A 24,945-nucleotide genomic window follows, 5' to 3' on the forward strand; every position below is an offset into this window, starting at 1 on the left:
AGCCTGAGCAGAATAGCAGTACAGCCATGAATCCACCAGGACAGCCCAGTCTCCTGGGCTCCATCTGCCTAGAGGAGCTGCTGGTGGCTGTGCCCCATCCCTGGTGGGCTCCTGTGGAGCCCCCAGGCCGGTCACCCTCCCCTGGGCAGACACTGCTGAGCTTCCCACCCAGCAGAGCTCCCAGCAGGATGCTCCACACACAGCCCCTGCTGCCCACAGAGCAAACAGAGAGCAAACACAGAGCCCGGGGGTGCCCCTGCTCCCCACAGAGCAAGCACAGAGCCCAGGGGTGCCCATCACACTCACTGATCATTTCTGGCCCTTTTAGCTGCAATAGCCCCGAGCTGAAGCGATGGTGTTTGCACAGACAGCGGCCCTGGGCTCTGACAATATAAAATAGACATTGTTAAAAGCCACTTAAGCCTTTCCATGGGAGGATTGTGGACCTCTGGAGCAGAGCCCAGGGGACAGCCCTTTATTGCCATTGTGACCAGGTCAGTTTTTCCAGAACGCAGCAAATCATTTATGGGCTGGTTGGCCTGTTAAAACATGAACGCATCCATCACCTTGCTGCTGATCCTCTCCCGCCCTCGCAGCGCTGCGCTGGGCTCGGCAATTTCCTGGCAGTTGATTGGCTCCAAAGCTGCATTTGGAAGAGAATCCCCACGCCCAGCTCTCAGTGTGTCAGAGTTACAGCAGGACCTGCCAGCTTCTCCAAAATCCCGGAGACTCTTTTCCCTTCTGGTTCTGTTTCTGCCCCTGTTGCTTTGTTGCATGGTCCAAACAAAGGCACAATTTGGGTCTTTAGTTTGCAGAGGTACCTTAGAGCAATAAAAATCAAATGTAGCCGTCACCATTGGAATCTGAGCTGCCCTTGGAGCGAGTGCTGGCGGTGGGAGTGGGGATGAGGCAGCGCAGCCTCTGGAAGTGACAAAGCATCGAATCTGGAGGACAAATGGGCCGTGAGGGCTGTGGGCAGCCCGTGGTGAGAATCCAGCAGGGAGAGGCACATTGTGCTTCCCGGGAGGTGCGGGCATTTATTTCTGTCTGTCGAGACACAGGAAAGATGGAGAGCATACAGGGAATGGGAATTAGTGTCTTAATCTGCTGCGTTTACTCTCGTCCCTGTTTCCAATGCCTTTGGCCACTCATTTTCCTGCATCTGATATTTTATTATCGTGTCTTTTATGACATTTGCAGATACTCATTAAATCAAAAGGGAGAGCTCTGCTTTGTGTGCTGGGGATCCCAGAGACTCAGTGGAGTGGCTGGGGGTGCCTGGAGAGGGTGTCTGGACCCAGCTGTGCCCTGGCCGGTGAGGAGGGAGCCCCAGCCCTGCCCATTTGGGTGAGAGAGGCAGGAGAAGGAATAAATGCAAGGAGAGCTGGGCAGACCCTGCAGCTCACCCCACTGCTCTTGCCCAGCCCCTCTGGCTGGGGCCATCCACCCCTGTCCCACACCGGGTCAGAGGCTGCAGGAACCACGCCCAGACCCGGCTGCTGCCCCCTCCGTGGTGCACAGAGAGCTGCTGCAAAGGGGGAGGGAGGAGCTGCTCGCTGTGCCCGCTGGGGACAGGGCAGAGGCCGCTGGTGTGGGGCCCTGGGAGGACACAGCTTGAGCAGGATGGGCTGTGCCAAACCTGGCAGTCCCATCTTCCCGGGGCAGGAGCCAGGCTGAGCCTCCCGGGCACTCCTTCCCCTGCTGGCAGCAGCCCCAAGGTGTCCTGCACATCAGCACAGAGCCACACAGGGCAGGGACAGCCTGCCCACCCTGCACCGTCCCCTCAGCCTCCCTGGGCTGCATGCAGCAACTTGGTATTTGCTGGGGGTCTTAATTACCAATCATTTGTTCACAGCCTCTGATGAGCTCGTCCTGCATTCTCTGAGCTGTCCATGGGGGCTCCCCTCTGCTTCCTTGACTCTGGCTTTAGCAAGGGCTGGGAAACTCAGGGTCCTGGGCAGGTCTGCCTGCAGTGCTGGTGTCCTGCAGAGCTCAGCTCTCGTGTTGGGAGGTTAATGCTGGCAGCACGTGCAGCTCTGGAACAAAGTCAGAAGCAGAAGTGGCTGTGGGAGCCACACAGCACAAGGTCCATGGGGATGGAGCACTGGGGAGAGCTGCAGAGGGACAGCCAGGAAGGTCCTGTGGGAAGATCTGGAGGAAAGATCTGGTCCCTGGTCCTGGTGGAAGGTCCCTGGTGCTGGAGGAAGGTCCTGGTGGAAGGTCCCTGGTGCTGGTGGAAGGTCCTGGTGGAAGGTCCCGGGGGGTGGAGGGAGGTCCTGGTGGAAGGTCCCTGGTGCTGGGGGGAGGTCCTGGTGGAAGGTCCCTGGGGGTGGCTGCTGGAGGGTGGCTGCCCCCTCTTTGCATCAGGAATCTTCCCAGCTCTGTGGGCCCCAGTCCCTTAGGAGAGATCAGCACACGAACTGCACTGGAAGCAGCAGCAGGGGCTGGAGCAGAAGCATCTGAGGGCAGCCCGTGGTCCTCAGGAGCAGCGGGAGCAGAGCACAGGGTGGCAGGGCTGGGCCCAGCGCTGGCGGCTCCAGAGCTGGGAGGGAGTGAGGAGGAGGAGGGAGGAGGAACTCTCCCTGCCTGGGGTGGCTCTGCTTTGTGGCTTGAGGATCTCCTGCAGTGGGACGTGGCTGCCCCTCACCACAGCCGGCGGGGATGCCGAGCTGGCACCGGGGTTTCCAGCACATCCTTTCCCTCATCCCTGCCTCACTCCCACCACAGGGGAGCATTCACGGGAGCAGGTTCTGACGGGAGCAGAATTCCTGCCATGAAACTATTACAGAGCCAATTAAACCCAATAAAAATCCAGAATGCGAGCAAAGTGCTGCGGGAGAGCGAGCGGGGGCTGGGGCTGGCCGGTGAGCGCAGGGACAGCCGCCAGCCGGGCAGGGACAATCTGTGCGAGCAGCAGGGAAAATGGGAAAATCATCCTCCAGCAGCGCCACCGCCGTCCCTCCGAGGGAAGGGAACGGGAGCGGATTTGGGAGCGGCAGCGAATGCGGGAGCAGGGCAGGGCGGACGCTGGTGCCAATGAAAAGCCTGTGGATGAATGTCAATGTGGGTGTCAATGAAAAGCCTCATTCCCCCAGGTGGCAAATCCCGTTCCAAACACGAGCCCGCGTCTGCCGGAGCCGCCGCCGCGCGTCCCAGGCGTGCGGCCGAGCCCGGGGTTGGCAGCCGCGTTCAGCAGCACCAGAAATGCCTCTGTCTGCTGCTCCAGCGGGATCCTCAGAGATGCCTCTGCAACCCATGGCTCCCTTCGGCGGCACAAAGGGCTCGCAGCGGCCCAGGAACGCTCCCAGTGTTAAATACGGGACCACAGCCGCGACAGCCCCGCACGGCATCGGCAGCTCCTATCGGTGTCAGCCCCAAAGAGCTTTTGTGAATAATTAGTTCAAGGACAGAAAACACGGAATCGCTACCGGCTGAGCCTGAGGCGGGTGCGGGCGGTGCGCGGGGCCGGTCAGTGCCCGCCGTGCCCCGGGCGCTCTGCCCCGCTCCCGTCCCTGCTGACAGCGGCGACAAAGGCGGCACAGGGCAGTGATTCATCCCCCTCTGCCAGCCGCGGCTCAGCCCGCCTCTGTTCCCACGGTCTCCAGGGAGATGGCGATGGACCTGCATCCTAATGATGGGCAGCGCCCACAGCGGCTCCCTCCGGCCCCGGCACCGCGGGTTCAGCCCCACTCGCACAGTCGGGAGAGCGGGCGGCCCCACTCCGGCGGGGATCAGCGGGGCAGCGCTGGGGACATCACTGGGGAGCGGCAGGGCACCGGGAGAGCGCTGAAACAAAACACAAAACCTGCATTGTCTGAGAGCTGCCGCTTCAATGGCAGCCCGGCATCATCGCTGAGCGCCCCGGAGGCGGAGAGGAGGAGCCCCCAAAGCCCCCGGGCAGGACAGGCCGCGGTTTGAGCTCCAGCCCGGGGCAGCAGAGCCGGTGGAGCGCCCCGACCCCCGCCCCGAGGGCCCTTTGGAGCGCCGGGACGCTGCGGACGGACCCTCGGACATCGGCCGGAGAAGCCGCCCCGCCTTCACGCCTGACCCCGCCCGGCCGGGCCCGCGAGGAGCCCGCGCGTGCCCCGCATGCTAATGAGATGCTAATGAAGCAGGCGGCAGCGGCGATTAATTGCTGGAAGGATCTGCTCGCTCACTCACCGAATGGGAGCCGCGCTGCCGGCGGAGGGCAGGGCTCGGCGAAGGCAGGAGACAAACCTGCCGAGAGTTTGGGGTTTGATTTCCTTTTTGCGCTCACGGAGCATTTGGGGTCACACGCTGCCGCCAGCACCGGTGGCACCATCGCGTGCTGGGGTCAGGGCTCACGTGAGGAGCAAACCCGATGAAGGGACACCGCGACCCATTTTGCGACGGCCCTAAAAAACTTAGTTGTAAAAACCTAATTTATAAAGGGGTTAATGAAATGATTAATTTTCTAATCAGGCTTCTAACATTTGGGACCAAATAATTTCGAGGGGAGGGGGCAGGAGAGCAAGAGACAGGAATGAAGTGCCAAGATTTTGATGAATATTTAATGCACCCTCCACGCTCCTCAGCAGCTCCCGCGCTTGGAGCGGCGCCAGCACCGTCTGAATCCGTCCTTTGTTAATAACCAAATCCACGCTGCTCTTGTGGGGTGGTGTTTGTGCCTCAATCAAGCTGGAATCTGTCACAGCAGGTCGGGAGGGACTCAGAGAGCACCCGTCCATCCCACGGCTGGACAAGGCACCGGGCAGGGGCCCACCCTGCCGCCCCTATAGAACCCTGGTACATCTATATTCACACACTCAGATTTAAAAATGTCTATGTATGTCTTGTTTTCCCAGCCAGAAACAGCTGAGGATACTTCCAAAGGCTCGTTCCTGCCGTATCAGGAGCAGAATTTTGCATTATTTCTTAATTTCAAGCAGAAAATAGCAAGGCACGTGCAGTTCTGCAATTCCACAAACAAGGATCTCCCCCCTGCCCTCCTGACCGATCTTCCCTGGCTGGGACCGGCAGCAGCAGGGCTGTCACAAAGCCCCGGGGCAGGCAGGGCACAGGGATGTGAGACTGGGCACAAGGACAGGGTTACAAACCCGGCCCCACCCGGCACCCACCGGCTGGAATTCCGCCTCGGCTCCGCCTGACGCTGACGGACAGGTCAGGGAAACACAGAGGAACCTCTTCCCTCTGGAAACCCAGCAGGATCAGAGCCCCCGCTCTGTGGAGAGAGGCTCGGGGGTAACGCCAGCCCTCCCTCCTCACTCACAATTAGTTTCGCTAATTGGGCAGCAGCTCCAGCCCAGCTCCCCGGCTGCTCTGCATTCCCGGCGCTGCTCGCTGCGGGCTGGGCCCTCATCGGCATTCCCGGCACACGGAGCCGCCTGCAGCTCCCGGAGCCGCGGGGAGGAGCAAACACCCGGCCGGGCACAGGGGGCAGAGAGCCACGGACCCACCGGGGCAATCTCCGCCTCGCGTCCATCTGCAGCCCGGGCTCAGCGGCGCTGCCCGGGGTCACCGCTGGGCAGCTCCTGGCACCGCAGCACCGGCACAGGGGAGGCTGGGGCGGCCGTGCCAGCGCCTCGCTGGGCACGGGGTGCCGGGGCTGGTGCCTCAGCCCCCGGTGGGGCCCTGCGCTGGTTCGGGAGCTGCTGCTGGAGAGCGCTCGCGGCTCCCGCAGCATCGCCGGCGGAGGAGCGGCCAATGCCAGCAGCGTCCTGCTCTGGAGAGCCAGAAGGGGAGGGAAATACTGGGTGCAGGCAGCCTGCAGCTCTGGGTGCCCATGGGCCGGCTCTGCAGTGCCAGCCTGGCCAAGTGCCCGGCCCCGAGCATGGGGGGTCACAGCTGCTGCCCCCAGCCCGGGTCACCTCGGTGCCCCCAAGTCAGCATGGGGGTGTCCATGGGAGTGATCCAAACCCCTGAATTCATGACAGACCTGGATCTGAAACTGAAATTGTTCCATTTCTTGTGCCAAACACCCAGCCTGGCCGCCTTGGTGTGGGACCAAGAGCACCTTTAAAATCAGACTTCACGCACCTCTTACCTATTCCTCTCTGCTCCCAAGATCCCTGGGCACGATTTGCCAATTCTTCCAGTACCTACAGGCAAACACAGCACAGGTGCACTCGGAGGGTCTCTCCTTGCTCTGCAGCCTGCAGAGCTGGAGGGGCTCCTGGGGGAGCAGAGCCCCCAGCCCCAGTGGCTGCCCCTGGGCTCAGACACATGGACCCCCTTGCCCCTGGTGTCCAAGGCCAGGCTGGATGAGGCTTGGAGCACCCTGCTCTAGTGGAAGGTGTCCCTGCCCATGGCAGGGGAGTGGAGCTGGGTGGTCTGTAAGGTTTCTTCCAACCCCAACCAATTTGTGATTCTCTGATCCCCTGCCAGGCCCTACAAGAATTAGCAATGCTAATTGGAATGGATTTCACTGAATCTCCCTAAATTAGAAAGGTTTAGAAGCCAAGCAGTTTTGCACTTACCCTTGAGAGCAGCTCTGACATGGAGGTTCCTTTTCCCTCTCTTGGCACTCTACACGCCAATGTCACGTGCCATGACAGAAGTGACACACTGAGGTCCCTCTGGGGGACAGGGACACGCCCTGCACAGAGCCAGGTCCTGGCACCAGCATAGGGTGCTGGGCATGACCCCTCTCCTGCCCACAGCATCCATCTGTCTGTCCAGGACCCCCATCCCCACTGCCCCACTCTCCCCAGTGTCAGTCACTGGAGCTGGGCACATGGAGACCCACTGCATCTAATTAAAGCATTTATCCTGTTAATTACTGATAATGCATTTTCCTCTCTAGTCCAGGCTCCAGCAAAGCTTGTGCTGAGGACAGCAAAGCAAAATGCTTTGTTTCCAGTAATTTTTTTAAAATTAAAAAGCTCAATTTGTCTTAACATGACACCAACAGGCATCACAGCATTCCTGGGCTCCAGCCTTCTCTCCCCAGCCACCCCTGCAGTCACAGACCAGGAGATTCAATTATCCAGCAGAACATGTCCCAGAGGCATCCAGATAATTGCAAACACAAGTACGAAATCTGCCACTAATTATTAAAGAAACACCAAATAAGGAAACCAAGCGATGGAAAAGTTGCTGCTGGTGCAGAGACCACCCCCACATGCTGGAAGGGCAGCGTGTCCCAAGGGTGCCTCTGTCCTGGTGGGACCCCCAGACCCTGCAGGGCAGGGGGAGAGCCCTGAGCCCATCCTGGGCCCCTTCTTCCCAGGAAAGGCTGTTCCACTGTGGCAGTAGCTCTCTGGCCACACAGAGAGCACACAACTTTGTCCTGGGGAGGGCTGTGAGAAGAGCAGAGAAAGGCACGAGAAACAATTCTTCACTTGCTGCACCTGTTATTGTGAACATGTGGAATGTGTTATGGAGATTTGTTTACCAAAGGGTGGTTTCTTAATTAGCCAATGGTGATGGTGTTTGGATTGGAGGACCAATTGGGTCCACCTGCATCAAAACTGCCTATAAAAGCAATGGGTTTTTAATAAGTATAGTATAATAAAGTGATGGATCAGCCTTCTGAGAATCATGGAGTCAATGCTAATTATTACCTGGCTGGGGGCCTGTGATGACATTCTATCACCAAACATAGTGCCACAGGCTGAACACCCCCAGCTCTCCCAAACTGTCTCTGGTGGGATGGGATGGGATTGGGGTGCCTCTGCATCCTCCCCACCTTGGGCTGCTGGTGTCAGCCCAGCTCAGATTCCCAGCACAGTTTGCTCCTGGTCCTCAGGGTCAAGGACACATAACAGCAGACACGCAGGGCCAGGGCCACAGCCCAGCCCTGGCTCCCAGCTTTTGGGCTACCCCCTGCCCATGGGGCAGAGCAGAGCTGCCCTTGCCCCCACCCCTGCCCTGTGCCCTGCGTTGGAAACAGCTGGAATAGATGTACAGGACTGGGATCCCCAAATCCTCCATTCCAGAGCCGAGCACATCCTCTCCTGGCGGGCTGTGGGGACAGGGGACACAGAGAGCAGCCCAGCCCCAAGGCACAGCTCACCAGCAGGACGTGTGTCACACAGGACTTAATTACACCTCCAGGGTGACCTCTCCCCCATGTCCTCATTTCCCTGCATCCTTAGAACAGTGTGGAGTGTTCCATGAGCTCGGGCCTCCCGTGCTGGGCAAGGCTCTCTCCTTCCATCAGCACCATCCCAACAGCGACAAACCCAAAGAAAACGCGTTCTTTCTGAGAGCATGCTCAGGAAGCCCGGGATTCTGGAGGGCTGCCAGCTGCCCTCGGGGCAGGGCTGCGGGGAGGGAGTTCCCACCTCGCTCTCTGCTTCGCTTCTCAGCTGGCAGAGCATCGCTGAAGGCCGCTGGCTGGGGAACCACAAATGTCACCCACGTTTGCACACATATTTATGTTTTCCTGCGAAACATCATGATATGTCTGTGCTGCTGGCAATGCTCAAAACCAAACAAAGCAAAACAAAGCAAAACAAAGCGAAGCAAAACATCCCCTCTCTGGCAGCTCCCAACAACTCAAGGAGCCGGGGGCGATGCCAAGGCTGCCGCGGCAGGGCTGACCCGCGTGGTCCCTCGGGGGACACCGAGGGCACGGCTGGCCCCAGCAGCGCCCGGGAGGCCGGCGCCCCTCACACCCTGGCCCGTGGTGCTGCTGCTGGGCACGGCCACATCACTCGGGCGTCGCTGGCCTCGTGTCACCAACCCAGCGCCAGCGAGCCCGACAAATAACTGTTTGCAGCTGTCATTAGCTGAAAACAAGGCGAATCTGCATATGCTTAGTCTTAATTAGGCAGCTTGGCAAGGAGCCCTCGCTCGCTGCTACCAAACAGCCATTTCGCTCACAAAAGGGTGACAGCAGCCCCGGCGTGTGCACACGCACACACAAACACACGGACTGGATGGACAAACGCCGGCGAAGCCTCGTCCTGTCCCGGCCCCTCGGAGGGTGATGGGGCGGAGGGTGCCCGGCCCGAGCTGCCCCAGCCACGTCCCCAGCCCGGGACGCGCGACAGCCATAGCGGAGCTATGGAAAAGAAACCCGAGGAATTTCGCCCCTCAATGCGCCATCGCTGATTACGGAACTCTCATTTACCTCTCAAAGGCACGGGCGTTGGCAGAGCTCGCGGGGGCATTTCCACGGAGGAGGAGGAGGAGGAGGAGAGCGGCTCTGAGGCACAGCCTGGCGCGGAGCGGCGCTGGATCAGAGCCGGCAAGGGGCGAGCGAAGCCTCGCTCGGGGAAGGGAGAGCGGGTCAGGCTCGGCAGCGGCGCCGTCCCCTCGTGCCCGCCTGACGTCAGCCCGGCAGCGGGGCAGCCCCGGCCGGCGGGGCCCGGGCTCCGCACGGCTCCTTCCTCCCCATCACCATCACCATCCTCCTCCTCCTGAGGAGCCCGGCAGGGCCCAGCGGGCGCTGCTCCATTGCCGTGAGCACCGCCACAGCCGGGCCGGGGCTGCCGAGGTGCCGCCGCTCGCCACGGGGCCGGGGCTGTCCCCGGGGACACCGCGTTCCGCCGGCACCCGCGCTGCCCAGGGCAGGACCCTGCCCTTCTGAGCCCCACACATCACAGAGCGCTCAGGGCTGTCAGGTGTCACTGCCATGGCCAACACCGACCTAACAGCTCTGTTCAAAACATCAACACCCGGTGAGCAGCACTGGGAGAGAACATGCAAATGACAGGAGTTTAACCCTGTGTGCAAACGTGTGCCGCCAGATCCCGGACTGGTTTTGGCTGGAAGGGACCTCAATGACCACGGAGCTCTAACCCCAATGGACAACAGCTTTCCAAATAAACCAGGGCAAAGCAGCCGAGTGGCAGCTTCGTGTGTGACCTTACCTGAAGCAGCAGTGCCAGTGCCCAGAGGGGCTGCAGCTTTGGGGGACACCCCACATTCTACCCCTTGGCACACAGAGCAGCACACGCCATCCCCAGCACCTCCTCACCCTCCACCAGGGCAGGTCCTGCCAGTTTTCCCAAAATTAAACCCCTTTGCAAGTTATTTATCCCACACAATAGTTCCCAGAAAACTTTTTCTCTGGCACTACTGTTAGAATGGTTTGGGTTGAAGGACCATAAAGCCCACCCAGTCCCACCTCTCTGCCACAGGCAGGGACACCTTCCACTACACCAGGCTGCTCCAAGCCCTGACCAACCTGGCCTTGGACAGTTCCAGGAATGGGAAGGCTTGGGATGCCCCCTGCTCATGTGCAACTCCCACTGGAAATCTCACATTGGGTCATTTATTGAAAACTTTTTTTATTGTAATCAAAAAGTGACATAACAGGGCTGTAATGTATTCTGCATTTCATCCGCTGGTATTTGGTAACTGGTACCAGCTGCTTCTGCCAGGCAATTAAAAAAAACCCGAATGTGAAAATCTTCACAGTACAGTAAACTCCACCCAAAATAATTAACGGTGGTTAAAAAGAAGATGCCCCAGCAAAACCTTTCATGTTACATGGTCACAACTCACAATTCTGTACAAAATGTTCACTTTTATAAAGCTCTGATGTAAAAATCAAATAATCAAGCAGCAATATTTTAAGTGCAGCACAGGGTCTTTCATGTCATTATTTACAACGCTTGAAGTCGTTTACATTTTAACAAAGATCATACAGATGACTTAGTAATTAAGTCATTTTTTCACTATCTGTCGGTTTATGTCGTGACAGATTTCACTTTTTGGTCGTCTTTCTCTTTATCTTTGCTCTTCTTCGATTTTTTCTTCTTGTGTTTGTGTTTTTGGCTCTTTTCCAATTCTGTTTCATTTCCCATGTGTTTCTTATGCTTCTTATGTTTCTTGTGCTTCTTGTGCTTCTTCTTCTCTTTCTTCTTTTTCTTTTTCTTGCTGTCCTGACTCTCCCCTGAGCTGGCACTGCTGCTGTGGCTCCGTGTCTGGCTCTCGGAGGGGCTGTGGCTGCGGCTGCGGCTGACGCTGGGGCTGCTCTGGCTCTGGCTCCTGCCCACCTCTGGCTGCTCGGCGGGAACCGGGGCGGCCGCCTCCTCTTTCGCCTTATCCACCGCCTTTTCCTTCGCCTCTTTGGGCGTTTTCCCTGCAGCCTCCTCGTCCTTTGCAGACACGTTGCTCTCGCTGTCACTCTCGTTGTAGTCTGGCACGAAGGCGGCCTCGTCGGTCTCGCGGGTGAGGTCGGACGAGAGGCGCGCGGCGCTGCTCACCGGCGGCTTGGGCTTCGCCGCGCCTTTATCGCTCTGAGCCGCCACGTTCTCCTTCTCCACTTTAACTTCTGGCGAGTCCTGTTTCACCGGTGGCTTATTCCCACCTGGCTCTTTCTCCTTATTGCTCTTGACTTCTGGGACATGCTTCTCCTTCTCCTTCTCTTTCTCCTTCTCCTTGCCCGGGTTTTTATCCGGGGCTTTGTGCTCCTCAGCGGGGCGCTTGGGCTCGTGCACAGCTTTGTGCTCGGCGGGCTTGCGCTCCCGCTGGGGGCTGTAGCTGCTCCGCTTGGCCTCCGCAGGGCCCTTCTTGGCTGGCTCCGCACGCTCCTCTCTTGGTTTGCTCTTCTGCACTGCTGTGGAGTCTCTGATCCGGGATGGGGAGTCTTTCCTCCGCGCTGATTCACTCTTCTCATCTCTGCGCTTGGAACTCGAATGCTCCCTGCTGCCATCGTGGTCAGACTTCTTGTCTCGGTTGGGAGTGAAGTCCTTCGTGGCAGAGCCACGGCCACTGTCATGCTTCTCTGAAGATCTGCCATCTTTCGAAGACTGAGATACAGTTTTTCCATTTCCTTGCTCAGCTGTGCGTTCTGAGTGCTCTTTTTCTGGCTGAACACTGCTCTTCCTCTTCTCAGAACTGTCCTTGTCTGACAAAGAATGATCCCGGTCTTTGGTTTTACCTTTTTCACTTGACACGGAACTTTTTGAACTCTTGGCATCGTGTTGGGTGCTTTCATAACTCGTCTCTTTTGCAGCCTTCTGTATTTTCTCCAGAGGCTCTGTCTCCTTTTCAGTGTGTTTGAGGGGGTTTGGTGCCTTTGCACTCACAGGTTTGATAACACTGGTGGGTTTTCCTACAGCTGGGGGCACCTGGGTGGTGGATTTGATGTCCTCCTCTTCAGACTCAAAGTCATCTTTATCCCACTTGGACTGAGGGACCTGGATCATGATAATGACATCCTCAGCAGGGGCTGTTATGTCGTTGTTATACTCCTCCAGGGTCTTAATGACAGTTCGTTTGGTGTCTGGCTTCTCCTCAGGCTTCCTGACAGGGCTTCCCCCAGTAGAACTCGTGCTGGGAGGAAAAACATGGACATTAGTAATGGAATGCACACACAGCCAGCTCTGGGAACATTTTATAAACTGGCTTGTGTTTCAATTCTAAATTCTCAACATTTTCCTCAAGGATGTTCAATTAAGGGAACAGACAAGAGAAAGGCTGAGTCCACTAGCTGAGATTATGAGCAATCAATTAATTTAGTATCTTGCTACTATACATTTAATTAAGAAAGACACAAGATTATCAGATTGGGGACTGTCTGATCTGGTAATTCCTTCATGTCCTATTTCTCCCAATGGCAGATAAATTAGATATCCATTCTTCTTTCAACATGAAAGCAAGCAATTATGGAGAGGTACAGACAGGCAAAGTTTTATCCTTATGCCCCAGTTATTCCTTAGAAAAATGGACATTTAAAAAGCTTTTTAGATTACCAAGACACTATCTTAAGTCTTCAACCAATGTCATAAATGTTTTGAGTTTGCATCACCAGCAAATGAACACTGCCAGCTTCCTGTGCAGTACAAACTGCTCGTTTTCCTTGACAACAGCTGAGTTTGACCCATGTCTCATAAGGAAGATCATGGATTATTCCCTTGTTTAGCACAAATTTAGTTGTTCCTTTCCTTAAGCACCATAAACAACTGGAGAAGGGGAGGAGGAAAGAAAGAAAAGGAAAAGAACTGCCTGAGGTACCTGGTGTAATCCACAAGAGTCGAGCTCGCGCCATCAGCTGCCGTCACTTTCCTCCTTGCTTTTCCCTTTGTCTTTTCCGCTTTAACTTTGCTGCTGCTGGGCTCAGGTTTCTCCACAGCTTCTTTTCCAGGTGGCACGTTTTCTCCACTCACAATCTTTTTTCCAGTTTCTCGGTTAAGTTTAATCTTTTTGGACGGGTTGTTAAGAAAAGCAGCTTTATCCTTTTCCGGGGTCCGCTCTCCTTTCTCCCCCTCAGGCTCAGCCTTCCCCTTGGGTGATGTTTTCAATTCTGCAGTTTCAGGTTTATAGGCCTTTGCAGAAGTGGCCTCATGTTCTTTATCAGCCTTTTCCTCTGCTTTTCTTTTCCTTTTCTCAAGTTTGGCATCAGAAAGTTTGCTTTTCTCAGCAGGTTTCTTTGACTTCTCCTCCTTGCTGGAGGGCTTCTCTGCCTTGGCTTCTTTAGGATGTTCTTTCTTTGCCTTGTCCTCCTTGGCTGGTCTGGTTTCTGGGTGGTCCTTTGTCACTTTGGGATGAGCCTTCCGTGGTGTACCAAGAGCCTTCTCATCCTTCTGAGAGGAAGAAGTTTTAACACTGTCTGTCTTTGGCAGCTCTTCCTTGACTTTTTTCACAGGAGGCTCCATTCGAGGAGATTTTTCGCGATCGGGGTCCACCTTTTCCTGGGAAGCTTTAGCTGGCTTTGCTACGCTGTCTTTCTTTGGAGCAGCTGCCACTTCTACTTTCCGCTTTGTTTTCTCAACCTTTGCTTTTGGCTTATCCTTCTCTTTTTTCTCCTTTTCAGACACTGGTTTGAAAGCAATGGAATCTGCTTCCATGGGCTCATCCCTTACAGGGGTGGCATCATCCCTGCTTGGCAGCATGAATAGAGAGTCTGTTTTAGCATCTTCTGTTGGAACTGGCTCTCTTGGTTTTCTTGCCCCTTCTAACAGCTCAACGTTGGGAAATCCTTCACTCTCATCCCCTTTTCTTCTCTTCCGGTGTTTTTTATGTTTATTGCCCTTGCCATCTCCCAGTGGATTTTCCACCTCCTTCTCTTTTGATTTTGTAGGATCTTTGATGCCATGGCTCTCTCTCCCAGGCTTTTCAGGGTAGTTTCCAGCTACATTACGATTCCTGTGGCTCTGCCCAGCAGGATACTCCTCCCTCCGTCCCCGAGCATATGGTGAATTCTCTCGTCTGGTCCCAGGTGGGCCAAACCGTTCTGGAGAGAAGTTCTCTCTGCTCACCGGAGGCCGTGGCTGAGCACCCACGGCATAGCCCTTGTAAAACTTCTCGTACCACTCTCTGTAGTTCCTCTCCCATTCTCTGTACCTCTCCTTCTCAAAGGGGTCTCTGAAGTCCACCGAGCGGCCGTAGTAGGCCTTCATGTCGTACGGGGGCACCTCTCGGTAGCGGTTGAAGTACTCGCGCTCGGCCTCGCCCTGCGGGACCGTCCGTTTGGTGGGGGACTGGCCCCGGAACACCGGAGACCTGGAGCGGGAGTGGTAGCGCCTGTACGGGGGCGAGCGGGAGCGGGAGCGGTGGTAGCCGTGCGAGCGCGAGCGGGAGCGGTAGTTCCGACTCTTCCCTTTGCCTCGTCTCTGATAGGGCGGCGACCGCGAGTAGGAGCGGGAATGGGAGCGGCTGAAGGAGCGCGAGTAGGAGCGGGAGCGCGATGAACCTGAGCGTGACTTGGAGTAGGTGTACGAGCTTCTAGAGTAAGACGAAGCGCTATAGGGAGACTTGGACCTTAAAAAAACACAACAAAAAAAACCAGATGAAGTTAATTCCAAACAGTCTTTCTCCTCAAATCTTTTCCTCCCACATTTATTTTTTCTTTCCTCTCCACATGCTTATGTCAAAGCTTCTTTCAGCTGCTGACATAAAGCTACTGCGAATTGAAGAACTTGATAACACATAAAAGTTTCTGCTCACAAGACAGAACAGCTGCTGCTTTGTTAGTGTCAGAACACACAGAAGGGTCAGTCTACTTCCACTCACTCTATCACATGATCTACCAGAGCTACGGACAGATTTCAGGTGGTTACACTGGCCTCTGCTGGTACGGGAACACGCACATTTGTCACTACTCGGCAACCACATGCAGTGCAAATCATTTCTGTTGCAGTAAGATGAAAAAAGAGCAAATCTGAATGGCTACAGTGCAGAATCACACTGAGAAAACACCACGTAGCCTGAGGACAGCAAAGCCAAATGTTAAAACACCAGCTCGGTCTATTAACCGCACCCTTTTTTGGGAATTTGGCCAGGATGCACAATCCCAATACTGCAAAGGACCGACAGACAGAACTGTGGAATCCACACTACCAGGCAGGTGTCCCAAAAACATCCTGCACATCCCTCCAGCTCTAACCAAGGCAAGTGACTGCATTGCAAGAAAAATCCCATCTAAAAGCTTCTACCCTCAGTCTCTAGTCACATGCCCCAGTGCCATGACCCTGGGAAAGCTCCTGACAGCACTGCTAAACTACTCCTGCCCAAGGGATTTTTGGGGACAGAAAACAGCAGCTACCCTCGGGTTCTTTCTACTGTTTTTTAATGAATCATTTCACATGATTCATATGTTCATTAGCATCATTCCTCCTCTCCAAGTCCCTCACTAATTTCAGATTTCCTTAGAAATAAGTCTGAGCTTTTAATTGCCAAGAAAAATCTAACAATGTCACCCAACAAGTGAAAGCCCCCAGTCTGCAGTCCAGGTTCAAGCATCTCATGTATCCACATGAGATGGACAAAAGCAGAAATGAGGACGATTTCTCTCACCTATCTCCTCCAAACTGCTTGGACTGCTCGGTTGCAATCAGAATAGCAAGATGCTGAAAATCCAGCCCTTACAGCTATTCTGTTCCTGACCTCCTCAGGGCTGTCAGGCAGTGAAGGATGCTACTGCAGAGATACCTTAGCAAGACAGATGCTTAGCGCTCCTTAGTGCCTGCTGCCCAATGCTAATTCAGTCACCTGCAATCTCTGCCACACTGGAGCCAATAACTTGCATATGACACTCCTGTCACTGCTCATCCCTCAATCATCCAATCCATCTAACGACAGGGAGGTGGAGTGGAACTCCTCCTGATTCCTCTAGACAATCTGCTTCTCCATTACGGACATGTAAAGCAGTTACCTGGAAAACGAACGCCTACGCTCCTTTTGAATCTTTTTATATTCCATCAATTCCTTAGCAAAATCATTTGTAAACTCATCAAGTTTGGACTTTTTCTTTTCCCTGTTAAAATAAGTTTGACCTTTATTACAATTATAGTTTGACCTTTATTACAAAAGACATCAAGAAACAAAACATGGCCAATATGAGAAAATGTTTACTGCATGCAATGCAAAAGGTGAACATCCTATTTAAGCAAAAACAGTTCCTACAAGTTTTAGGAAAAGTTCTAGAATTACATTTGTCTTGGTTTAGCTTTGCATATTTACCATCTGCGATGAAAAAGTATATTGGAAGAAACACTAAGTCACTTTTGCTAGGTCAGATGCACTTTAGCGTAACCGCAGTCCAATACGCTCCCCCGATACAGACATGAAAACAAGGCAACGTTAGCGAGCCAAATACTTACTCCTCTTTAAGCCTCCGTTGCTCTCTGTAAAACTCCTCCCTAGAGAGAGGAGGTGCTTGTGTCGTTGGGATGGTGTTTGAATGAGCCGCTGGCACTGCTGTTGGGACCCAAGCTGATGACATGTTTGCAGGAGCTGGGGGATATCCGGGAGGGGGGACAGTGTACCCAGCGGATGGAGGCTGCCCAGGTGGAAACTGAGGAGGAAACTGTGGTGGTGGTACCCCCGGAGGAAGAGGAAGAGCATGGGGTGGTGGAGGATACAAGGGAGGTGGAGGCACAGGCACAAAGACTGGTGCTGATGCTGGCAGTGATGGGGCCTGAGTCCTTTGGGCACGGTCACTGTGCGGGCGTCCTCGATTTGAACTTTAAAGAAACCCAAAAACACGTGTCACTGTTTGTCACAGCCTGCCCTGAGCGTACAGAGGAAAGCGAAGCGGCAGCACGGCGGGAGCACTCCTGGTTCTCACTGGTCTCCGGCTTTCTGTTCACTCGAGACTACACTCAGTCCTGGAGCCTCGTACTTGCCTTGCACATCCTCGCCCCAGCAGCTCCCTCAGCCTTCTCTCCTTACACTCAGCTTCGGGACTGCGGGCGAGGCTGCCACGAGACCCCCATCTCCCACGAGCCAAGCACCCACTGCTCCTCTGCCCCTCCTGGACACGCCTTGAGCTCTGCACTCCGAGCACTGCGCAGGAATTAACTCACCTCTCACAACTCTCCTAACCTCTCCTACGTGTGCTTCCCGAGCTCCTGCCTCACGATGCATTGGCCTGTTCTTGTCCCTGAATTGTTTTTTTTTCTTGTTTACTGGATTTGAGATTTTAGATAATCTGGGGGACGGATGCTGGATTTTGTTTTGATTTATCTTTCAGACTTTATAAAAACAATGACCCTTACAGCCTGGCTGTAACAAATCTCTAACAAATGAAGGATTAATTTGACGCTGCGATAACAGATACACAGGCTCCTCTCTCTAATGAGAAAAAGCAGCTTGGTACTTTGAGATGACTAAACTGCAGAAATACAAAACTGTCATAAAAATAACAGCCTCTAATTTTTCAATAATTTGCTCAATCAGTATCAACTAAGTTGTTAAAGAAAGAATGTTGGAGGGTGATTTCTACTGGGAAATCAATTTCTTCAGCCTTATTCAGTCAGCAATCAAAAGGGTGCTTTTCCATTTGATCTTTTAATTACATTTAATTTTTGTATGTAATTTAGGCTTCCCAAAAAGTGTTCATTAGTCAGAATCTTCTTTTCAATTATGTAGTGGAGTTTTATTTTTCAATAATCTTACTGTAAGTACAGGTCCCCTTTGTTAAAGTTAATTTAAATGAAGCCACTTGAAAATTAATTACCACTTGAATTCTCCACAACTATTATTTCATTATAAATCAGCTGTTGTCTAAGCGATGTGTTACAGATTCATTTACAACCGGTTACAACTAGTAATACATTCAATTTCTGTTGAATACTTACAGCTCCCAGCCTGGCCTGCGAAGTGCACCAGCTCTCATTGGATGACCTTTTGCAGCAGGGACAGGAAAAAAAAAACCCAGTAAGTTTATCTGAAGACAACTTTTTCGATGAAATTCTAAAGTTCTAGTTTCTTACCAGTTGTAGGTATTGATTGTCCTTGAGGGCCCAGTAGACTTGGTATCGCTGGCTGTCTCAGTACAGGAACCTGATAGCCCTTGGGAATAAATGCAAACAGTCACAAAACAAGCTTTACTAGAACATAAGAATCATTGTATGTGATGAAATAAAATCTACCTTCTCTTCCAACAAACTGCTGATTGACAAAGGGGAAGATTTGGAAAGCTCAGCAGCAGTCATCAGAGCAGGAGGCAAAACAGCATCGGCATCACTACAAAAACAACACATTTTTATTATTGAAACACTGCTTTTAAGTGAAATATAATAGCTATTTTTAAATATAAAGTCCAAGGTGAGAAAAGGCTGATTTCACTAAATAAAAAAAATATTTTAAAATAATCTTCACCAGATTTACACCTGTGAAGTTGGCAGGCTTCAGAGGAAGCACTGCTGAGGAGTCTGTTTGGATGCTGGCATTTAGTGGGGAAGCTCTCTGGAAAAATATTTGATTAAGCAGCACTTGAAAGGATGAGAATCCATATAACCCGTGCACTGAACCTCAGCTTTGGAAGATGCAAGAACTGAAATTCCATTAGAAAATGTTTCTGTGCTCCTTTGAATCGTGATCCTTGTACTGATGGCACAGCTGAGCCTGGCAGCCCTCTGGACACACTGGTTCTGTGCATCCAAGGCAGCAGGATTAAAGGATGGAACCCTAAACACTCGTAACAGATTTTTACATGAAAATATTATTTCCTCAGTAATAAAGAGAAAATAATGAGACACTAAGGTCTAATGGAAATAAATGGCTACTCTATGAATGGCTGGCCACTTCAAATCAAAACCAGTCCCTCCTTCAGGGCAAACCTGTGCTGAATGACTGGTAGGGGAACCAAACAGAAATCCTGCCAAGAAAATTCTTGCAGGAGGTACATGTTCTACTTACTGAAGTGTCCTCATTCCAAGTAAAAACAGAACCACAACTTCCACAGTGACCTGCAGCTGTCACTAATGATACACAGGGCGCTAGCTGCAAAGCTCAAGAAAAATCTAACCTGAGCATTTTGATTTCTTTTATACTGCTGTTGATCTCCAGATCTCCTTACCGAAAAGGTCCATCTGGCTTTTCCCCACGGAGGGAGAGGGACACTGCCGGAGGGAGATCGGAGACAACCACCGAAGACGGATTGACTGGCAGCCCAGCTGCCATGGACGGCCCGGGGCCCAGGGAGGAGAGGGCAGAGCGGGAGGCCAGCGAGGCCAGCGGGATCATCAGCGGGTCCTGCTGCCGGGCCATGGCCGGCCGCATCAGCGGCTGCAGGGTGCGCGTGATCGTCTGCCGCATCAGGGGCGGCGGCGGCGGCGGCGGTGGCGGCGGCAGCTGCTGCTGCTGCTGCTGCTGCTGCTGAATCTTACGGAGCCTTTTTGTGTAACCGGTTTCATTCTTAAAGTTGTTGACAGCCTAGAGGTAGGGAAACATGTTTGAGAAGGAGATAATAAACTTCAGTAGAAATATGAACAAAAGCATTTCTACAGGAGAATCACCGTGTGTTCCTGTAAGTGCTATTAATCCTAAACCAACTAACACGCAGCTATGAACATATCCCATGGAACTCTGGTATCAATGACTGGTACCTCAGAGTCTCTGCATTAAAAGTACTTTGCTGTTAACACCCCATTTGAAAGTGAGGACATCCCGTTAAACACAAGTGTGTCCTGAATTTGCCAGATTGTCTCTAATGAGCAGTAGGCTTCTGTAAAAACAGATCATGAATTTGAAAAGTAAACTTAGCTTTGTTGAGTTCAGCTTTGCTTAAGATCTAAATTAATATCTTCATCCCTTTCAGCTCTTCATAAATAGATTTTTCTAACAAAGACTTCAGGCTAAAGTCACAACATTACCTGGCGCAGAAACTTGTTGGCGATTAAAGCATCAGGAGAAACATCTGTCTGATGGCAGGTAGGGCATGTGTGTTCCTCAGACTCCAGCAGTGCTGTTCTAATACCTGGGAATAATTAGAATATTTAAGTAGTTTATAGCCAAACTAAGTAAACTTTTTTGGTTTTCATTAATTACAAAAACAAGCATATGATTAATGGCGAAATATGGTCTTGAAAGCATGAAGCTGTTCATGTTCTATAGTGGGAAAAACTGGCAGAGGAACAGGTTGCCCAGAGAAGCTGTAGCATCCCTGGAAGTGTTCAAGACCAGTTTCGATGGGGCTTGGAGCAAGCTGGGCTAGTGAAACCACTCAAACCACTCTGAAATTCTACAACAATTTCTAGCATTCAGCAGAGGGTCAATATTTTACTGTGGTAATATATAAAGATGCAGAGCAGACTGGCATGTGACAGCTCAACTGGTCTTTTTTCCATTCTAGTACAGCAAAAAGTCATTCCATGTTAATGAATAAAACACATTTCAAAAAACCATGAGGTTTGATTTCTGAAGGTTTTAACCGGCTCTAGGGAAGCACATGATCAAATGCCTCAGTATCAGTTCTTTGTAGTCTGCAGTAAGTCCCCAAAGTTGGAGACATAATTCTGTGTGAGGGAAAGGGCTGTGGACAAAATAAATGCATTCTATATCTAATACTGTAACCACCTGCACTAATATGCCCTCCCCTCATCCTCTTCCCTCTGCAGGTAAAGAGGATTGAACTAGAAACTTCAGGAGGGAAAAAGCTTTCTGCCCTGTTTTCACTGTCTACACAAGAAGAATCTTTCCCTGCTCATGACATGCTGAAGTATTCAACAGAACTAACACAGCAATTTCCTTATCTCCTATTTCTGCTCTCAGAAGATCAAATTTGATGTCTGGAATTAACAAATTTGGCAGTAACACTTACATTCATCACAGTAACTGTTTCCACAGCAGGGAATAACAACCGCATCCGTCATTATATCCTTACAAATGAGACACAACAGCTCATCTGGAATAGGATCATCTTCTTCTGAGGAGGAGGATGGCTCCTCAGGTAGGAAGGGAGGCTTCTCCTTCTTTCCTATAGCATAAGCTTCCCTGGAAGTAGAGTGGGGAAAGCAAAAGAAAGACGTTAAAGAGAAAACTCTTCCAAGCTTCGAATTTTATCAAAAAAAGCTAATATGTGGTATTCTTCTCCCTCTCCACTGGCCTTCCTAAACACAGCTATTCTGTTTGAGCTACTTTTCTGTAGCCCTAACACAAGAAGAGGGAGGGAGGAATTCTCCTGCAGAACTATCCAGTTCATTGGATCAACTAAGAAATCAGTTCAGACTAGAAAAACATTTGACAGCTTATATCAGGTGACATGAATCTCCTTTGCCAGAGGCTAAATGTAAATTGGAGGCTCAGGATAAAGCTGGTATCCCAGTAATGACATTTTCTAAGTGAAAGAAGTCTGTGTTACAGCTTCCAAAAAAGGACATCCAGGGGAGAAAACCAGAAGAGTTACCAAGAGTATTTTAGAACAGCCACTGTGCTCAGCACACACAAATGTTTTCCTAGTTTACAGCAACAGGAAAACTTAAGCCTGCTTCACATCTGAGGGAGGGAGTTGCAGTCCAACAGCTGCTTTATTACATTTTGCATTAAACCTTTGAAAGACAAACTAGAATCAAAGGGAGCTCCCAGAGAGAACAACTCCAATTACAAATGCTGCTGAAATGTTCTGCAGAAATAGCCTCAGCATACCCCACATTTAGCCAGCTCCCAGGGGTGTGAGCAGCAGGACCCCCACTCTAATGTCAGGCAGCAGCATGGACTCTAAAGCTGAGACTCAGTGCCAGTGCTTCCTCCCCACATCTCCAGGGGCTGGCCAACGTGGCTGCACCGCCACTCGTGCATCTCTGCCTGGTTCCTCTCACTCCCTTTTGGGATCAGCCCAACCAACCCCATACTTACGCATCTATGGTTGGAATTGCGTATTTCCCAGTGTTGGTCAGCATGGCACCCTTTGTGTTGGGGTCCTTCACCTCCATCATAAAACTTCTTGGAATTCCTGTGCTTTTTTTAATTCTGGGAACAGACTCGAAATTTTTGTCCTATTAAGAAAGACAGACGTATCTCAAGAACCACTCTGAAAATGAGATTTCAGTGACTATTTTAAGCACAAAAACATTTAACAACCCTCTCCTCTTACCTAGTGTAAGGGTTGTTGGATTAAAATGCTCTTTTCCCCAAATGAATGCAGCCAGAGTGTTCCAGAGGCTGGAACAATATTTTGAACTCATTGACATTCTTTGGCTTAACTACAGCTTCCTTAAGGGTGAAATCCCCCAAACCAGCTCCTCCTCCAAAGGGCAATTCAGAGGGAGCTGGACTCAGGGCTTGGAGAAACTTGTTTTGAGATATATCAAGCACAGGGGTTCACAGAAAAGACCTATGGGAATATTTAGTGCCAGCAAAAAGAAAATTTTACAATTCCAGGTTTTTCTTAAATCCAAAGGGTTTTGCAACAGTGCCATGTAACCTCTGTATTTCTCACCAAAAGACACAATTCTAACTCTCCAGATAAAAATTAAAAACTGAGCACCTCCCAAGTCCCGCAAGTCTTACCCCATTTGTTGGACAGTTCTTTATGTAGTGCCCAGGTTTGCCACAGCGAAAACAGGTGTAGGAGGGTGGAGGTGGCCCCACAGGTTTCTTCATGTAACTGCAAGTTTTTGGGGGAAAAAAGGGAAAGAGATTCATGTGTCTCTCTTGTTTAAAACAAACCATCTCTACAATTTTTACATCAACTTCAAAGAACAAGTTTCATGTTAGCAACACTTACTTGACTGGATCATATTCATGGCCAGACTGTGTCATCATAGCTTTTATTTTATCCTCCTCGGAAGCATTGGCTTCAGCCAGATTGGCAGTCTGTGCAACAGGTAATTATTTGACACACACATTAGAAACACATTTAAGCCCACGCAGCCCAAGACAACACCACTCATCCAATCCTGTAAAGAGCAGCACTACGCTAACTGAGCTTGCATGAGAGCAGCTGCTTATACCAAACAGATTTGTGCTGAAGATGGTCTGGGGAGTCCTTATGCCATGACATGATGTTTATGTGCCTGAGAACCTACTAGAAAAGAGCACTCTTGGGCACTCAAACCTTAGGCTCTGTTTGTACCTTACAGCAAGACTTGTGTAACCAATCCAATTTCCTTCAGATGACTGAAGCTATGTGTAGATAAACAACAATATCCAGTACTTTTATGCTGATTTTTAAGCTCCAGACTATATTCAGGAGAAGCGCTCCACTGGACAAGGAATTAAGATGGATACAAGCAGCATTATTTACATTTTGTAGTATTAAAAGGACACAGAACTGCAGAGGTGGGGCAGTTAGGTTTGTTTGCTGAAACTCAGCTTCAGACACACAAGTATTGAAAGGACTAAAGGATTTTACAAACCCTCAGCAAGGCAAAACTCTGTTCAGCAGAGATTTGCCTAGCAGGAGCTGCAGGCAGTGCAAACTGCATGTTCCCCCTCCTAACTTCTTCCTGTGAAGTGATTTCACTACAGTGAAGACTATCTTAAGTTTTTTTCCCAGTTGACTATGTCCTTTTAACACACAAATTGTAATATAAACCTTCTGCACGACTAGACCTTCAAATTACTGAAGTCAGCTGATTTTTAAGTCATATTTGTTCAAATGTTTTTATTACACACTAGTCCAGATACAAGCAGGGTCTAAGGGAGTGACTGTAAATGACTTGGGCCTTCAAGCACCTATCACTCAGCTCAAGCACTCATGGTTTGGTTTTGTATGCATTCATTCACAAAAGCAACCAACTAGTTTCAACATTTTATTAAATGGTTGTTTCATATACACAGTTTCTCCACAGTAACAGAATCCGGATCGCCAACTATGAAATCATTTCCATTAACAGTTACAGAAAGCTTTACAGATAATACTTGACTAATTTGTTTGAACCCAAACGGTTTACAAAACACATCCAAAAGGCACAAAACATTAGTAGGAATAGACCAAAATTCCAATATGGCATTTCATACATAGTAATAATCACCAGAGAACTGTTAACACATTGCCTCCGTGCTGAGCCGGGCTGCACTAGAGCCATTAGAGGGAGTAACGGCGCTGAGCCACTTGGTGTCATCTGCCTGCCACTTCTGAACTACTTAAATATCCTTGAAAGCTTAAATGTGTACCCCCACCCCTTGGACAGCTTTGCACACTTTAGAGTAAAACTTCACATGAGGTTACAGACCCGAGGACACATTTAGGGACAGCACTAATGGGGACCAATTCTTTGGGTGGCTACCTTCCAAACTAGAGATATTTATATATAATGGGGTTTTTTTTTTGGCCAAATGTATACAATTTAATGTCTGTAGCGAAGAGGGGAAAAGTTACCAGTGGGAAGAGATTTCTTTTTATTAGAAATGAACTCCAGCCTTTATCTTGCTGACAAAGAACTAGCTGCTCTGCCTCAGGCCCTGCCTACTCTATGGCTGTAGCTTTAGGGACTGGTGCTTGAGCACTCGGCTGTCCACACAGTGCAGTCACTAGTGCTTTCCCAGACAAATTACACATTGGTGAGCAAAAATGCAAGCAGTTCCCGAGCAAAACATGGCATTACAACAGTTTCAAAAGGTCACAGCTGCTCAGATGCCACACATACACATTGGTATATTCCTATAAACAATGAGGTACATTTACACAATTTACACAGTCTGCGTTCAAACAAATTAGATCGGGTTGTCCACTGTATAGATCCCACAATTTATGGACTTGTGCAGCATTCAGAGAATGGGTCTGTAACTATGACTAGGGGTTCAAAAATGGCCATGCAATTGTCCATGGTACAGAACCGCTTCTCTTGTGGCTGGTCACACCCCCCTGGAATGTCCGTAACTTACAGCCAATTAAAT

General features: G+C 51.1%; 2 protein-coding genes across 6 annotated transcripts in view; both read right to left on the reverse strand.

Moving 5' to 3' along the window:
* The window catches only part of TNRC6A (trinucleotide repeat containing adaptor 6A), a 70,573-nt gene extending 61,372 nt beyond the window's left edge, over nucleotides 1-9,201 (reverse strand). Inside the window, exon 1 of the mRNA XM_077187011.1 lies at nucleotides 9,059-9,201. The gene's annotated coding sequence lies outside the window, so the exon portion shown is untranslated. The remainder of the gene's footprint in view (nucleotides 1-9,058) is intronic.
* A 999-nt stretch (nucleotides 9,202-10,200) lies between these two features.
* Nucleotides 10,201-24,945, reverse strand: part of RBBP6 (RB binding protein 6, ubiquitin ligase) — a 28,134-nt gene continuing 13,389 nt past the window's right edge. For 3 of the 5 annotated variants that reach the window (XM_054643525.2, XM_054643527.2, XM_054643536.2), the window contains 13 exons: nucleotides 22,832-22,920; nucleotides 22,615-22,711; nucleotides 21,961-22,100; nucleotides 20,927-21,099; nucleotides 19,980-20,083; nucleotides 19,184-19,539; nucleotides 18,255-18,348; nucleotides 18,096-18,174; nucleotides 17,961-18,006; nucleotides 16,482-16,844; nucleotides 16,034-16,135; nucleotides 12,895-14,640; nucleotides 10,201-12,213 (listed from right to left, as the gene is read on the reverse strand). In XM_054643525.2, coding sequence (XP_054499500.2) covers nucleotides 10,623-12,213; nucleotides 12,895-14,640; nucleotides 16,034-16,135; nucleotides 16,482-16,844; nucleotides 17,961-18,006; nucleotides 18,096-18,174; nucleotides 18,255-18,348; nucleotides 19,184-19,539; nucleotides 19,980-20,083; nucleotides 20,927-21,099; nucleotides 21,961-22,100; nucleotides 22,615-22,711; nucleotides 22,832-22,920 — 4,980 coding nt within the window. In that variant the 3' untranslated portion in view covers nucleotides 10,201-10,622. The remainder of the gene's footprint in view (nucleotides 12,214-12,894; nucleotides 14,641-16,033; nucleotides 16,136-16,481; nucleotides 16,845-17,960; nucleotides 18,007-18,095; nucleotides 18,175-18,254; nucleotides 18,349-19,183; nucleotides 19,540-19,979; nucleotides 20,084-20,926; nucleotides 21,100-21,960; nucleotides 22,101-22,614; nucleotides 22,712-22,831; nucleotides 22,921-24,945) is intronic. The other 2 variants (XM_054643530.2, XM_054643542.2) reach the window with 1 other exon arrangement.

The sequence above is a fragment of the Agelaius phoeniceus genome, chromosome 16 (assembly GCF_051311805.1).
Source record: "Agelaius phoeniceus isolate bAgePho1 chromosome 16, bAgePho1.hap1, whole genome shotgun sequence".
NCBI lineage: Eukaryota > Metazoa > Chordata > Aves > Passeriformes > Icteridae > Agelaius > Agelaius phoeniceus.